Source organism: Notothenia coriiceps, unplaced genomic scaffold, assembly GCF_000735185.1.
Source record: "Notothenia coriiceps isolate Sejong01 unplaced genomic scaffold, NC01 NC01_scaffold00037244, whole genome shotgun sequence".
NCBI classification, from domain to species: Eukaryota; Metazoa; Chordata; class Actinopteri; order Perciformes; family Nototheniidae; genus Notothenia; species Notothenia coriiceps.
In genome coordinates, this window is record NW_011369945.1 from 15,663,379 (window position 1) to 15,679,852 (window position 16,474).

At 41.8% G+C, this 16,474-nt stretch overlaps 3 protein-coding genes across 4 annotated transcripts in view; all 3 read left to right on the top strand.

The window, feature by feature from the left end:
* The window catches only part of wdtc1 (WD and tetratricopeptide repeats 1), an 11,633-nt gene extending 9,231 nt beyond the window's left edge, over positions 1-2,402 (top strand). For both annotated transcript variants that reach the window (XM_010793711.1, XM_010793710.1), the window contains exons 15-16: positions 276-468; positions 915-2,402. In XM_010793711.1, coding sequence (XP_010792013.1) covers positions 276-468; positions 915-1,112 — 391 coding nt within the window. In that variant the 3' untranslated portion in view covers positions 1,113-2,402. The remainder of the gene's footprint in view (positions 1-275; positions 469-914) is intronic.
* An 855-nt stretch (positions 2,403-3,257) lies between these two features.
* On the top strand, positions 3,258-7,284 carry LOC104964830 (transmembrane protein 222). Its single transcript, XM_010793712.1, has 6 exons — positions 3,258-3,486; positions 3,711-3,795; positions 4,230-4,261; positions 4,354-4,450; positions 4,537-4,667; positions 6,624-7,284. Exons 1-6 carry the CDS (start codon positions 3,368-3,370, stop codon positions 6,709-6,711), a joined length of 552 nt encoding a protein of 183 aa, XP_010792014.1. The 5' UTR covers positions 3,258-3,367; the 3' UTR covers positions 6,712-7,284.
* A 765-nt stretch (positions 7,285-8,049) lies between these two features.
* Positions 8,050-9,928, top strand: LOC104965352 (trophoblast glycoprotein-like). The gene is made up of 2 exons (XM_010794307.1): positions 8,050-8,312; positions 8,956-9,928. Exons 1-2 carry the CDS (start codon positions 8,050-8,052, stop codon positions 9,926-9,928), a joined length of 1,236 nt encoding a protein of 411 aa, XP_010792609.1.
* Positions 9,929-16,474: the final 6,546 nt, after the last annotated feature.

A 16,474-nucleotide genomic window follows, 5' to 3' on the forward strand; every position in this document is an offset into this window, starting at 1 on the left:
TCACGTGGCGGGGGGGTCGCCAGTCTCTGGCACAGTTATTTTGGGGGTCGCGGGCTGAAAAGTTTGGGAACCCCTGCACTAGAGGGCGGTCAGAGCACGAGATGGAGATCAGTAAATCTGCAGCGGAGAATCAGTAGAGCAAAAATCCACAATGAAAAGTAGCTTTCATTCAGAAATAAATGCTCTAGTACTGTATCTACTATTCAATGTTGTGATTGCTTTTAAGTACGACATGGCACTGCTGGTGGGTCTGAGTGGTTTCCTTTTCTCTACAGCAAAGGCCAGTACATTGTCAGCGGCTCAGACGACGGCTCCTTCTTTATCTGGGAAAAGGAGACTACTAACCTGGTGAGGATCCTGCAGGGGGATGAGTCCATAGTGAACTGCCTACAGCCCCACCCCAGCTACTGCTTCCTGGCCACGAGCGGTATCGACCCTGTGGTTCGATTATGGAGCCCAAGAGCTGAGGTAAAATACAGAAATGTTGGCGTATTTATATATATTCCTACATTTGTAATTTTTCTTTATTTTTGTTTCATTACATAATTCCAAAATCATTGATTTTGAGCCAGAATTTGAAAATACATTGCAATTTCCTACAGGATATTTTGCTGTTGGAAGATTCAGTATAACTATCCGCAGCAGTAGTACAACCAATAGGAACTACCACTCTCAGATAAACTGTGGTCATTGTCCACAATCACGGTCTAGATTTTCTTTTGGCTCTGTATTTCTGAATTCAGAGCCAAATGGAGGTGTCACACTCTAGTTTTTCTCACAGGCAATTTGAACTACAATATGCTGTAAGGTTAATATGTACTGTCTGCCTAATGACGCCAAACATACTGCCTATCCCAGCTTTAACCCTTTATCACACATTCTGTATGCCTTTCTCCTCCCCTTTCATAATACAGACAGAGACTGAGAACGGGCGGGTGGTGGAGGACATGGAGAGTGCTGCTCAGGCGAATCAGCGGCGCATGAACGCTGACCCGCTGGAGGTCATGCTTCTCAACATGGGCTATCGCATCACAGGCCTGCGTGGCGTCGGTCCGGATGGCTCCGATGATGAAGACAGCTCTGACGGACAAGTTCAGTGTCGGCCAAGCTAAACAAATCTCAGCCATTCTAGAGAATGGATGTAGGAAGCAAAGCGCTCTCCCAGCTCCTGTTTGAATCTTCCCCCCCAACCAATCTGACAGAAACATTGATTGAATGTCATGTCACATCTCTGCACTATGCATCGCCCTCCCCTTTCCAAAGAGAGGACTGGTGGAGACCACTTTGGGGAGAGGAATTCATGGAGGGTGGAGAAGACAAACATCTCACCCCCTTCAAAGCACCAACCTCAGGGGGACACCTTTGAGGAGAGCACCTTCCACCATACTCCCCAGTTTGTCACAAAGACGAGGGAGTTCAGCACTTATCCCTCCTCAGGTTTATGTTGGAGAGACACTCAACACGCAGAAGGCCCTCAGACGACCTATTTTCAGGTCAGTGTGGCTGCACAGTCGCAGTGTCCTCCCGGAGGATCAGATCACAGACCAGAAGACGGTGCTTTGTTGCACCTCCCGTGTGTCCGCTCGTCTCAGAAAGGCAACACGACACGACTTGGTCATATTTTTTGTTGGAGTTGTGATCACAGGAAGCCAAGAATAAATTGTCTCTCTCCAAGTTGTATTGTTGCTCCCAAGAAATGTATTTAAAAGCTGTGTTACGTTTATAACTGTCAGAAAAAACGTGTTTTCTTCTGCCAAAGGTCGTCACTTCAATGGTCAAGGATTAATGTCTGTTGTCTTTGTTTCATTGAAACATCATGTTGGCATACTGTTCTCCTTTTTAGTTGAGATGTTTTACTACAATAGTTTGTTGACAAGATCAACAACATATCAACAGAAGAACATTTGTAAAAAAAAAGAAAAACGTTCTAATGCAGTTTTTATGTTATAAATCAAGCCCCATTGATTTCTTATGTCATTTGGCATGAAATGTTGGTGTGAAACTTCTGTTGGATATAAGAGGGGCACGGATGCTAATTTTTGCTATATGGTAACAGGGCGCTACATGTTTGGTGGCTATAGGGTTCCTGCCTACTAACTGCGTGGCTCTAGCGCTAGTCCTCTGCTGCAGCCAGGTGTTCAGTCCTGCTTGCATGAGGCTTCTCTGACCATAGTTGTGAGCAAAAAAGGACACTAAGCCATCCCAACTGTTGCTCAGAGAACAGCCCATTGGTTCCCCCTCAAAAGGGTAACTTTAAGTAATAGGTCCTCTACACATCATGCAACACTAAGCTTCCATGTGTTTTACTTTGCTCATTCATTTGAGGTCTTCAATTTTTCTTGGAGGAATCTTATAATTATCTTTGTTGCAAACAAAGTCAACAATAAAAGTATTGAACACCTTGTCTGCATTCTCTTACTTTCATTCTTAAAACATTAATGATGAATTGTTTGTCCTTTTAGTGTCATAGCAATTGCACATAAGATACAGGCAGTACTGACACATCACTAACTAGGCTGGGAAGATACACTGCTTGTGAGTTTACGGGATGAACTCTCTTATATCCTGCTCATTCATCAGCGTCTGCTTTACTGCTGACTACTGTGAAACAAATATGAGGACAGTACATCACAAGCACGAGTAGTTAGGGGGGCATCTCCTGCCCCATATACCGTACAGTAATGAGGTGACCCAGTTTTGGGGGTAGTGGAGGATACATTGATAAAGCACACGGCTGAGTCTGGCAGTTGGGGTGCCGAATAACACTGAAGGGACAGATCTGAAAATCTATCAATCTGTAAATGTTTGATAAATGGATACCAACATAATCCTGATATAAATAACACATGAGCACAGCCTCTTTATGTTTAAAGCTCCCTGTGATGGAATAATCTCACTTGATCCACATAACTTCAAAAAACATTATCATAGAATCAGGTGTACACGTGCCTAATAAAATCTTTATTTATGTTTTCAAACTTTCTTAATCCTATCAATTTTATTATTTTATACTTTGTTTAATTTTTGACACATTTATCGTCATAATTGTGGTTGTATATAAAAAAAACATTGCAGTAGCTTTTCCGTTTTACTGGTTTAAGAAAGTAAAACATTGAAACAAAGGTACACGGACTACCTAGAAAGACTTACAAATAAAATACACAATTTACAGAATTAAAAGACTGAGACCTTGCAAAAGTCCTCCTTTATCGTTTATAAATGACCGTAGCCAAACGCCACGCTCAACACACAAATGAGGGGTGTTGCGTCCACTGACAGATGGCTCGGTTAATCCGTGGAGACGCGCTTTCACGTCGCCTTGCACCGCCAGTGCGTCACTTATCTCCGGTCACTCCTCCTGGCAGTGATGGCGGAAGTGGACGAAACTGACATCATGATGAACTACCACGGAGACTTCTTAAAAGGCGACAAAAAAAACAACCGCTACCCGTATTGCATCGTCTGGACGCCTATTCCTATTTTATCGTAAGAAGCTAACACATGCTGCATTTCTTGCTAGCTTACCTGCAACGTTACAGCGGGTTGTTATGTTGCTAATGTCAGATGACATGAAACAGGTTTATGTTAGCTGGTTGAATCTCATGTTATTTACCGTACTTGCTTTAAGCGAATGATTGCATACAATGTACTCCACGTCCTCTACCTAATGTATTCTGATCCTACTGTTTTGTGATGGGTGCATTCTGCAGGTGGGTGTTCCCCTTCATTGGTCACATGGGTATATGCACCTCTGCTGGAATTATACGAGATTTTGCAGGATCATACTTTGTCTCGGTGAGTACGTACTGCTTTAGAAAAAGTAATATATGTATTTATTAGCTACAGTAGTTAGTTTCACGTCTAATGAAATGGCATAGGTAATTGCAGTCATTGAGTAATTCATGCTGACTTACTCAATGACTGAATTGTTTTGATTATTTTAAACCTTAAAGATACACTTTTGCGTGAGATAAGTTTTTTATACCTAATACTTTCAGCCTTTGTACACCTCCTTAGAATATTGTCTGCATTTTTATTTCATGTAGTAGTATTTTCTATTATTTTGTATCATAATTGTTTCTATTTTAGATGTATGTTTCTAGTCTATGCACTAATACACCAGAGCATATTCCTTGTATGTAAAAACCTAATTGGCCATAAACAAAATTCTGATTCTGGTATGATTCATTCAATGTTTTACAATTTAAAATTTTGATTTTTTTTTTCAGGAAGATAACATGGGCTTTGGAAGACCTACAAAGTAAGTTTCTTACTTAAAATACTGTCAAAAAGTATTTGTGTCACCTTATGACACAGTTTAATGAACATATGGATTGTTTACTATTATCACAGGTATTGGAAGCTTGATGTGGACAAAGTTTGTGGCAATGGAGCTGCTATATGGGACAAAGCAGTGCACGACGCCTCTGAGGAATACAAATGTAGGCCGGTAAGACGATATTTAGGATTTTTGAAACTTATATTTCCCCTTGATTATTCACATTGTAATAAAACATTTTTCTGTTTTTGTTTAAGCACAATCTGTGCTTAGATAACTGCCATTCCCACGTTGCCATGGCCCTCAACCTTATGCGCTACAACAACAGCACATCTTGGAACATGATAAAACTGTGTGCGCTGTCTCTTATTCATGGTAAACATGTGAGGTAAGTTTTTAAGACTCATCCTGCCATTTGTTTTACCGAAAAGGACACTTCATACATAAAGAACCCAGCCACACTTCCAGGTTACCAACTTGTTAATAGGTTAAAATAATTTACTACAGAGTGCTTATTTGCATTGATTACACCATAGCATTTGTGTCTTAAACATTTTGTCTGCAACAACAGTTACTTTGTTAAGACTTATCAGATTTACTTACTGTTACATTATAATTACAATACATTTTGCAAATATTGATTCTGTTAAAGGTCCCATGTCATGGCCATTTTTACTGATCATAATTCCATTGTTGAGGTCTACTAGAATAGATTTACATTGTTCAATTTTCCAAAATCACATTGGTTTCTCAAACAGCATCTCTGTATAGTATCACTCTCTGTCCTAAACGGCTTGTTGGAGCTCCTGCCCCCCCCCCCCAACTGTGCTCTGATTGGTCAGCTCACCCACTCTGTTCTGATTAATCAACCACCGTTACAGCGGAACATCAGAGATTATGTGTTACAAGGGCGTTAGCAACCAGAAAATGACACCAGTAATGACAAACAGAGGAGAATGCTGCGTGGGGTCTGGGTGCCGTGTTGGCGGGACGTTGCGGGGCTCGCTGCTCCGCCCTTTGAGGCTCGAGGAGCGGACAGTGTGAGCTGTATTACTAGTGTCGTTTCCTGGTTGCTGCGTGGGGTCTGCGAGACAGCGAGACACTGCGGAGCTCAGCCTGAGCACACGCACACACTCACAGCCTAAGCTCCGTGTGTGTGTGTGTGTGTGTGTGTGTGTGTGTGCGGAGCTCCGGATTGGTCCATTTTGACGTTACGTCAATAGGACCCGGAAGGAAAAAATGTTACAAAAAAATTCCAGCGGGTTTTACTCGCTACAGGGTGTAGCAATGAAACCTGAACAACATATTAAACAGTCTTTCTGTTTTGTGTTGATGATGCTTGTGACATCACAGGGGTTTGATCAAATCATGTACATTTTTATTTGTTTGGCCCAAATTCGAAAATCACATATAATCCTCACACTGCTTAAGGATTTCTACAACACATGTCTCCATGAGGCCCTGAAGCACCAGGCCAGTGCACCGGACAATTTAGGCTTCTATATTTGCAGTCTGGGGTCTTCAGGTTTACGTTTTTGCAGGTGGGATACAGAATATTGCCACCTGCTAGTATGGAAAAGTTTATCCTTTCATACAGATGCAGCATGTCTGCACTAGTTTTTGTGTTGTGTTTAAGTGCAACTTTTTGGCCAAGACACAGGGGACATGTGGCGAGACATCACAGCTAGTTTTTTGAAGTTGGGTTTGTTTCTCTGGTCCTTTAGAACACAATTTTGATTAACAAAACTCCATGGAAAGAAAGGAAACTTCAATGGGCAAAAGACAGTGAAGACAGAAGAAGCATTTGCTAAATCACAAAGTTAACAGAAGGAAAACATTATTACTCACAGTACTGGACCAAACACACCTAAAGCATTGTCATCACTAACATGTACACAGTCGTTTAAATTGGTCTGCTGCTGGATGCTGGTGAGCATTGGGAGACATATGGCCAAGAGAACCCGCCTCATAATTCTCCGGCGACCCACATAGAGATGCCGGCGTTTGTGCTGCCTCTGCACATACACTCCCGCTGCACAGGAGTCTGTTAAACAGTAGGGGAGTTTTGTAATTCATCAATGACAGCAGAGCCCCCCACTGTGTCACACCTGAAGGTCACCCCTCCGGTGGGGCTCCCTGCGCCGGCTGGGTAGAGAGGACAGCAGGGCACAGGTAGGGTGCGTTCAGGGGCGGAGAGAGGAGCCATGGGCCCCTGGGAGTAAATAGATCGGACCATGTGATTTCAACACACACACACAATAGAGGGTGTTTTACCCTCTGTGCCACACACTCTCCGTATCCAGGTGTTAATAATTACTCTAACACACCTCTCTGTATCCTTCAGCTGGGCGGCCTTCCTCAAGACTTGGCTTCCCTTCTTCATGATCTTCGGAATTCTCGGCACGTTCATCCTCACGTTCAACCTACATTAAAGGACCAGGCAGGCAATCGGGAGGGCTCACAGACTTTGGCTATACTTTATACATTGTCTTCGGCTGCTGACATGAAATTGTTTTGTCGGGACATTTGTTTCATGTACACAAATTCCAGATGATGGACTTCATTGTGTGTTAGGGATCTATTCTCTAGGGGGGTATTTAAGGACAAACAATACTGAAGCTGTCTGTGCGTAGTTTTGAAATCAATAGTATGTTTTTACCATTTATTTTATTTAAATTTTTATGATTGAGTTGTTTTTTTTACACAGTGGGTTCTGTGTTTATGTTTTGTTTATATGGGGGATCATAAAATGGTTATACCACAGAACTGTTGAGATGTACTTTTCCAAGAATGGCAATGATGAATGTGTTTTCTGACTGGCTAATGTTCATATCGGTGAGGAATAACTCTAAAATGGATAAAAAATTCTTAACGCTAAAAGCATTCATCAATTATTTGTTTAGGAGTTATGAGACGATACCAAAAAGAGATAAGGAAAAATCGAGGTACTGTCATGCTGTAAAACACCTACATTAAATCCTGTTTCCTTTGGTGTATAAATACAAGTATATGTTTTATCTTTACGTGTATTATTTGCTCCTCTCCAGACAGAATTTGAATCCTTACATCCTTAAGTTACTTTAACTGTAATTTAATGGCAATACTATAATACTTATGTCCGTTTTTTGTTTACTTTGTTGATGGTATGTACCCAAAAGAGTATTATCCATTACAGCTGCAAGAATTAGTTGATCTAAAGAGTTATTTGTCATGCAAAAAATTACAGAAACCACATCTAATGTGCAGATACACTGCATTTAGAGACATCACCTCGGACTCTTAGACTGGGCTGGACCTTTTGACTTTCTTCTAACAATGCATAGATGAATAATTGATTAATCTAGAAACTAACTGGTATATTAACAGTTCATGAAAGTAATCATTAGGTGCAGCCCAACCATATAATCGTACATTTCTGTTTCTGTGATTTATCTGTTTCTGTGACCTCATTGGATGCTGGAAGTGCTGTATTCAGCTTTTCAGGCTGCTGTAGGTCACAGGCTGTAGATGCCCTAATCGTCCTCTGTACCTTTAAGGGACCCACGTACCTTTTTCATCCAGCACCATCTGCGTTATATGAACCGACATCAATTTAGGGGGACCTTCATCCCCAGAGTGGAGCAGATGAGGAGGGGCTCGTGCTAAAGCTCTCTCTCTGCAGCATATATTCACTTAGAGGGAACAAAAGCAGTGTACAGAATATTAAAATTGTTCTTCTGTAATTCAATACATCTTTTTAAACTTACATTTTCATTGATCATAATTTAGAGATGTGTGTTTTTGCTGTCCGGCTGTTTTTGGGAATCCTTTTCTGTGCACCGCGCTCACAGTGCTTGGTGTGTCCTTTTGGCTGTGAGTGCTTTGCTGACAGTCACACAGTGAAATGTGTTTCTGAAGATCTGCTCACGGTGCCACAAAGTATTCCAGGATATGCAAAGACCGTCATCATCGCAGGGAATAATATTTTCCAGATCGGACCTGATTCCTTTGCACAGCTGGAGAATGTCAGCAACATCATTTTGCGCAATAATAGGTAAGAATATCACAGTTTGTTTTAGTTTCATTACATATCAAGCCATATTACATGCTTACTCTGTTGATGTGTATCTAATAGATACAAAATGTTCTTTGGTATGCACAATTTGATTGTTTTACAGCCGATACAGATAATGAATAACCAATTGCTTCTTATGACTGATAATAATAGGATTTTATATTTCACACTCATGTAATTGTTCAGTTCATAACCCATAGTTTATGCGCACCTGAGGGTAAGGAAGGCTGAGATATGTTGAGCAAAGTTTGGTTGCCCTTCAATGTTCCTTTTAGTTTTTTGATGCATCAGAAAACTTATATTGAAAATTACAATATTGTTGTCTTCCTCTAAAACTGTGTAAAACCTTCCCACTTTAAAGGTGCAAACCATCACATAGACTAGTGCAGTGTAGTATTTAGATATACTGCTTGTTAAGTCAAAGAAACCATTTGGTTTTGAATGTATCAGCTATAATTGTATTACAGTAAAAAAATAAACCAACTTCTTAATGTCAGACAATAATTTTTCTGCAGCTATACATATTGTGCCTTCCTAATGTTTATATATCTGAGTGTGGTTTTATGGTTTATGTATGCCCAATACATAAAGAAAGGTGTTACAGTGTTAGTCATCTACCCAGGATTACAGAGATGGCGTCCCACAGCTTCTCTGCCCTCAGCAACCTGCGCTTCCTGGACCTCAGTGAGAACCATCTGGCCCTCATCCACCCAGAAGCCCTCAGCATACCCGGCAGCCCCCTTCAGGAGCTCAACCTGAGCCACTCGCTGAGCAACTTCACCGCTCTGATGGACCTCATCACGGCTCTGCGCTGGGGGGGCCTCGGGGGGCTCCTCCGCCTCGACCTCTCTGGGAACCACCTCGCCCTGCTGCCCCCGGGGATGTTCTCACACCTTCCCAACCTGCAGCACCTCTTCCTCACCAACAACTCCCTTAAGGCCGTCTACAGTGGAACCTTCTCTGGTATGAACCACCTGCAGGTGCTGGACCTCACACACAACGCCTTCACGGCGGTCAGCGCTGATGCTCTCGAGGAGCTGGAGATGCTCGGGAACATCCGAATCTTCCTTGGAGACAACCCTTACACCTGCTCCTGTGAGATCAGTCATTTTGTTGCCTGGCTGAATGAATCCAGAGCCCAGGTGGATGTGGATGCTGTGAGGTGTGCCTCACCGGGGGGGTTAGGTGACACCCGGCTGCAAGGGCTCGGTGTCCACGCCCTTGGATGTGTGGTTCCTGTCCAAGAAGAGGCGGATGATCTCACCCTGCAGACATCCTACGTCCTCCTGGGGCTGGTGCTCGGTTTAGTGGGCATGGTCTTTCTCTTCGTGCTCTATCTGAATCGCAAAGGTATGAAGACGTGGATCATTGAGATGAGAGATGCATGTCGTGATGTGTTGGAGGGATACCACTACCGATTTCAGCTGGACTCGGACCCTCGACTGGGGCAGATCTCTAAAGATGGCAGAAGCGGGGTACGAGGGCATTCAGGATTAGATACGTCTCAGCAGCTGCCAAGTGACACCTATATTGTCCAGCTTCCTACAGACACTCAGGTTAAACAGCTGACGACCTCTCCACATGTGAAACTATGATCGTTTAATGAAGCTAGAGACTAATTTGACAGTGAGTGATGTAGATGTGAATAGTCAATGCCAGTACATTTACAGTTGAGGTATTTAGGATTCCTACTGCATTAGAAAAAAAAATGCCTCAAAGTGCATTTGTGTTTTCTCAAGGCACACATTTCTGTAAATCAACCTACATCTTGTGTGTTTATTATACCTTTTATAAAAACATAGGCTAAATAACAGACTAATAAAGAACACAAGATTCACAGAAAATACAAACATACATAAAATAAACCCTAACAAAATAATTAAAAAATAAATAAAGGGGCCGAAGGACTTCAAAAATAAAGGGCACACATTAAAACAATATAATCAAAGTTTAGCTATCTAGAAGGAGGAATTTATATTGAAAGTGTCTGGATCTATGTTTTGAGGTGTGGTAATGCATGATAAACATGGGAAATCATATAGCACTATTAAAAAAAAAAAAGGTGTTGAAGATGTGTTTTTTACAAGACAATGTTAATGATGTACTGTTTACAGGTGTTCATATGGACGAAGATCATAGAAGTGAATTACATTTTAAGCATCAATATGTATGGATTACTTTAAAGCACGTATGTATTTCAGACACTGTTTAGTGCATGTGTAATTTAAAGGGTTGTCTAAATATTTTCAGCTCTAGAAAATGTATTTAAAGAGAGAACTTTAGGAAGGATGGAGCTTGATTCTTGTTTTTCTCCTGTTACTGTATTATTGTTTATGTAACTGTAATTGACACACTATTTATATCTTGAGTAAGGGGCAGGCAAATAAGACTTTCCTCTCAATGCACCTTTTTGGTCAAGGAAATAACTGATGCGTTAAGACACCATGAGCAGATCAAATAAAACATTAAATTTGACAACATTACATCATATAAATCATGTGAAGAATAGGTACGTTTCATGAATCTTTAATATTTTAGGATTTATAATGTGATTAGTATTATATTATTGATATGAATATATATATCAAACCTACCGTAGACTTTGTATTAACAATAATTACAATTAAATTAAACTTGATGTATTTAATTTGTTGTGCCCCTGTTTTATTGGGACCACAAGACTAATATTTTTCCGCAGGTAGGATGGCCTTACTTTTTCCAGTTTAAACAGGGGGTGATTAAGTGTTTCCAAAGAGGGAAAATAGGGCGAAATGAAAAATATTGCTTTGCTTTGCGGCTGTGCAGCTCTGTACGCATGTCAGACCTTGGGTCCGTGTTTGTGTTCATAGCATGTGTGTGCATGTATGAAGAAGTCTCCATGCAGAGGTGGGAGAAGTAGCGACTCAGATCATGTACTTCAGTAAAAGTAGAAGTACCAGAGAGTAAGAATACTCTGTTACAATAGTCCTGCATTAAAAATGTTACTCAAGTAAAAGTACAAAAGTACTAAAGTATTAGCATCAAAATATACAAATGCAAAAGTACTCATTGTGCAGATTGGCCCATTACAGATATATTTAGGCCCAATTCCAAACCACACCTACAGTGGGGAGTGTGTAGGGGTAGGGTGTAGGGCGTGGTTTGGGATTGGGCCACCATGTTTTGATTATAGTTATGCATGCATTAAAGTGTTATCAAAGCCCACCTGCCAGCGGGCGGAAAAACGCATCATCTGCAGGAAACAGCGTCTGAGGGCTTCTTAATATTTAATAAACTATGAATGTTTCATATCCATGTAACGGGAAGAAACTCAGCTAACTGATTATATGAACCATTTTTAGCAGAAAAAAACAAAAGACTAACGCTGAGCCTCTGGATTAGCCCTGAGCGAAAAAATGCTAACGCTGTTAGCACAGAACTCACGGTATAAAACCCTTATTACTTATCGCAAATGGAAATCTAACCCATCGATAAGCATCGTGAGATTACACAGATTCGATAGGTATCTGTATCATCACTCCATGATCAGAACTCGCGACATGAGAAACAAAAACAGACATCACAACACGTGGCATTAGGTAGCAAACTCGGCAATATGTCTTACCTTTGTTGTTGTCTGATCAAAAGTTGCCTTCAATGGCATTAAAACGATAAAAACGCTGCTGAAGGTTAATCCATAGGTTAATCCAATGTGTCTGTGTCCCTTTGAAATGATTACTGATAATCCATCAGCAATAAACCTAGTTTTAAGTTTTCAGATTTCAGAGCGTAAGATAGGTTTCGCTTTGGGCAAACTGCGTGCGCATAGCCCCCACTTCTCAATGGTAACGTTGATGTGTATGTGGAAATTCCCCTTCGATTCTATTGGCTCTAACGGTTCAAAAGAGAAGTCAATCATCAAAATCGACCAATGGGTTCAAGAGAAACGGCAAAAACGCCAATTTCCACCCAAATGACCACAGAGGTGGAGTTTCTTTTTCTAAACCTCTCTAAAAATATCAAATTTCACTTGTTTTGCATCAATCTTGATACAGGGTACTTATTATATGTTGTACTTTGGATTCTTAAAGCTTTTAGTCTACCTTGCTATCATCCAAGGGTAGTTTTCACTATAAGTAAAAAATAATCTTTGGACGGACACTATAATTTACATTTTTTACATGTTCAATCTGAATTTTCTTTAAAATAAAAACATCTACATTGATTCTGACTTTTCTACATCCAACTCACAGGTTTATCATTACTTTGAGAAAAAAGATGATTAATTTAACCCTTCTAGAAGGGAAGATATGGTCCTTTGTTCTGGGAATGTCATTTTCGAGCCTGAGACCTGAAGAACAGGATTGGGGTTTAACAGGTTAAAAGAAATAATATTGAGTTGAACCTTATTAATCTTAATATTATTGCTTTCAACTACCCTAATAAAGTTATGTGAAATCTGTTGACATAATACATTTAATTAAAGTCAACGTTTCAGTGTAAGAGTGTAACAGAACTGTCATTAACCTAGTGGTTCTCAAACTTTTTCTGTCAGGCCCCCTTTGGAGAAAAAAAAAGTCGGGCCCCCCCAACACAAATAGTCAGGCTCATTGGCGGCGCCAGAGATTTATTTTGGGGTGCTGTGGGGTAGCTTGACGTTTCATAGAGGGTGCTCAAACATTTAGGGTTTCCCATTAATGTACTGGTCGCTACAGTGGAATGTTCTACTGCAACAATCCCCACGCATATACACAATGTACCCGCAACTGTTACAATGAAGGCTCGATAATCAGCTCACGGCATATAGGTGTAAGCAGGGGTAAAGTTCTATTTTTCTAGGTGGTGTGTGAACCTCACATAGGGGGGTCAGGGGGCAAGCTCCCCCGGCAAGATTTATTTTTAAATATTGAAGTTAAAAGCATCAATCTGGTCCACTTTGAGGGCAAAATGAAGAGACCTATGGATACCTCTCTCAACACCTATATGAAACAGAACTGTAAACAGATTTACTTTTTCTTTATGGATATTTTACAAATCACTCCCCTTTTAAACTTTATTCTTTTTGCTGTCATATAGTATTTCATACCTGTTTTTCATTTATTCTCTTATTTTTGTATAACTATAATGATCATATAAACGTGTGCCTCGGAAATAATTGTTTACATAAATGGTGACAACGTTTGAGACCCACTGAGAACACTGAGAGAAGTCCGCTTTAGCTCATTGAGTCTCTCGTCTGAGCAGGAGAGGACTCTCCTCCACTTGTTGTTTGAAAAAACTCTTAAATCCTTAGCGTAGCTCGCTAGCACCAGAAGCAACCAACAACGATCTCCCGTCATTAATCTCCGGTATCGGTGCCTCCTCTCCCTTCATCTCTCTCTCGCAGCACCAAAAATGGCTCGTTCCACCACACAACACACACCACACACACACACACACCACCACACACACACACACACACACAACACCACACACACACACAGCACACACACACACACACACACACACACACAACAGCACACACACACACACACACAGAGGCCGAGGCTTTAATGATAACAAAGAGACACAGAACCGTAATAGTAGCATGTACTGGCATCATATTTATTTTCGAATCAATAATTTAAATGTATGCTTTTTTTTTTTCACCCCTATTTCTTCCTTTTTCTTCAATAAACCCTATTTTCGTCTGGTCCCCATCGCGCACACCCCTGCATCGCCCTCCCTGCGGCCCCCCTAGGGGAGGGCCGCGCCCCCCTAGCTTGAGAAGCCCACTGCATTAACGAGCTTGTACCTGCATGACCAGTTCACATTCAGACTCAAGGCTGGGGGAGGCCCTCTTCACACTGTGATAGGATTTCTGTCTGGTGTAAAACCTTCGCCCCCGTTCGTGGTGAGGAAGTATAGGAGCAAAAAAGTGAGAACCAAGACCTAATGTTTATAGGATCCACTGTCCCCCACCAGATGAATCATTAAGCACATTACTAACCTAATTAGCTCGCGCCAAATTGTCCATGTTTTAAAATTGCTGGGAGTTTCTGGTGGACTAATCTGGTTATGCAATACATAATAATTTATGATCAGTGGATTGACTATCACCATAATTGATAATTATATTGCGGATAATTATGTAATCAGTTATTCACATTGGATACTTGACAAAATAAATTGCACTGTGGAATTGTTGTGTTTCTTTAATACTGTATATAATTTCTTATTTCGGCATGAGATTACTTTGCATTTTTGTTCATAACTGAATTGAATGTTCTCATTACCACACAGTACATTATATTCAGCATTTCATTTGGCTGATGCTCTGTCCAAAGCGACTTTAAATAAGTGCAAAAAAACAGTAAAGATCTCAAACCGAAACAAAGAAAGTCAGATAGACGTGGGTTGATTGTGATTAAACTTAAATAAATAATAATTAAAAATACTTAAAGATGTTGTTTCCTGGGACAATGTGAATTGTTTATACAGTTGTGCCTCTTGGATGTGGGCTGGTGAACACATTTTCCCCCCCGAAAAAGGCTTCTATATTTCCTCCTCCTCGTTTCTCAGGTTTACCCCAACCCGTGCCTCCGTGGTACTACGGCCTGTCTCGAACATTTTCCGACTTTGGAAATGAACATCTATCCTGACTCAGCTGATCTTCGGCGGTGAGATGCCTGCACCACGCATCACCCTGTTTCACCGCTCCGAACCCGGCTGCACGGCAAGTCTCGACCAGCTGGCTTTGCCCTGGCTGTGGGGGGGGCCCACCGCCTGCCTGGCTCACCATTCTTCGTCCGCCATTGGTAGCACAGCACACACACACACCACAGCACACAGCAGCACAGCACACAGACACCACACACACCACACACACAGCAGAATACATCACACACACACACCACACACACAAGCAGCACACACACCACAGCACACACACACACACACACACACACACACACACACACAACACATTACACACACACACACCCCCTCATGTAGCATACTTTAATTCCTGCAACGCGCTCCCTCAGAGTTCCTCTTGCCCTTCTCCGTAGGCTGTGAATTTTGCTCCATTTTTATGCAACATAGCACTTTGGTGTGGCTATATACAAAAATGATTTTGGGCAGAGTGGGAAAATGCTCATTATTTCTGTGAAAAAGCACCGCATGTTCTCCGCCAATTGCCTCCAGTATCTGTGTCTGTTAACACTCTTCCTGTGTCCTCTCCTCTAGACGCTGTCTGTCATTAAGACCGTGCTGGCCATGACAGGGAAGTTTGGAAAACGCCTCACTGTCTATATTACGTGTGACTCAGCGGAGGTGTTTCCCACTGTTATCAAGGTGAGTTAGTTACAAACCTGACCCCAATGCATCTGGAATCTTCTCTCGGGCGCACATGTTATGCGTTTAATCTATGCTTATGTAGTGTGCATGAATATGCAAAAATGTTTCAGGGGAAGGATACATTTTTCTTGCCTGTGGCTGACGCACCATATAAGGTCAAAGATGTATCTGCAGGGGCAGTGAAGTGACTCAGCATAATCAGTAAAAATCGTGGTTGTCACTCTGTGTGTCCCTCACAGACAGAATGGGATTCGGGATCGTGGCCTCATGTGTGCTCCGACGGAGGAGTCCTGGCTCCCATGATGTAGCCATGAGCTTAGGAGAGCTAAATCCCATGCTGCCCATGGTGGCTATAGCCGGCCTCTGGCCTCTACTGGGCTCCGCCCTCACTGCTGCACACCCCCGGAAGACGGGGCCAATAAAGGCCCCTGCCGCGAGCCACCATCTCGAGGACGTAGAGGTGATCCCCCCTCAGGTGTGATAGCAAACACTTTCAGATAGGGCTGTAAAGTCGTTAGCTTCAAACTAATCACATGACAAGTTTGAGCCCCTAACCTCCTCCCCTTATTTCCAGGCGTGGATGTTTACCATCGAATGTGCGTGGCAATGAAAAGGTAAAGAGAGCAAACTATTCTCACGCAGATGCATGTGTTGCACTGACTGCGAGACTGGACATCAGGTAAGAAGCCGTCCTAACCTCAACTGTAACGGAACACAGGATGAATACAATCCAAAAAGTAATGTGTTCACGCTGCAGCTATTTCTAAATGCTCTTAATGTTTTTTCTTTGGACAAGCACTTTGAATGCCTTGTGTTGAAGGCGC

Excerpts from the sequence above, each read along its gene's own strand:
- LOC104964830 (XM_010793712.1), top strand. The coding sequence starts at position 3,368 with ATGGCGGAAGTGGACGAAACTGACATCATGATGAACTACCACGGAGAC. Across the intron at positions 3,487-3,710 it reads ACGCCTATTCCTATTTTATC|GTGGGTGTTCCCCTTCATTG; the intron begins GTAAGAAGCTAA and ends TGCATTCTGCAG. Across the intron at positions 4,262-4,353 it reads GGCTTTGGAAGACCTACAAA|GTATTGGAAGCTTGATGTGG; the intron begins GTAAGTTTCTTA and ends CTATTATCACAG.
- LOC104965352 (XM_010794307.1), top strand. The coding sequence starts at position 8,050 with ATGTGTGTTTTTGCTGTCCGGCTGTTTTTGGGAATCCTTTTCTGTGCA. Across the intron at positions 8,313-8,955 it reads ATCATTTTGCGCAATAATAG|GATTACAGAGATGGCGTCCC; the intron begins GTAAGAATATCA and ends TCATCTACCCAG.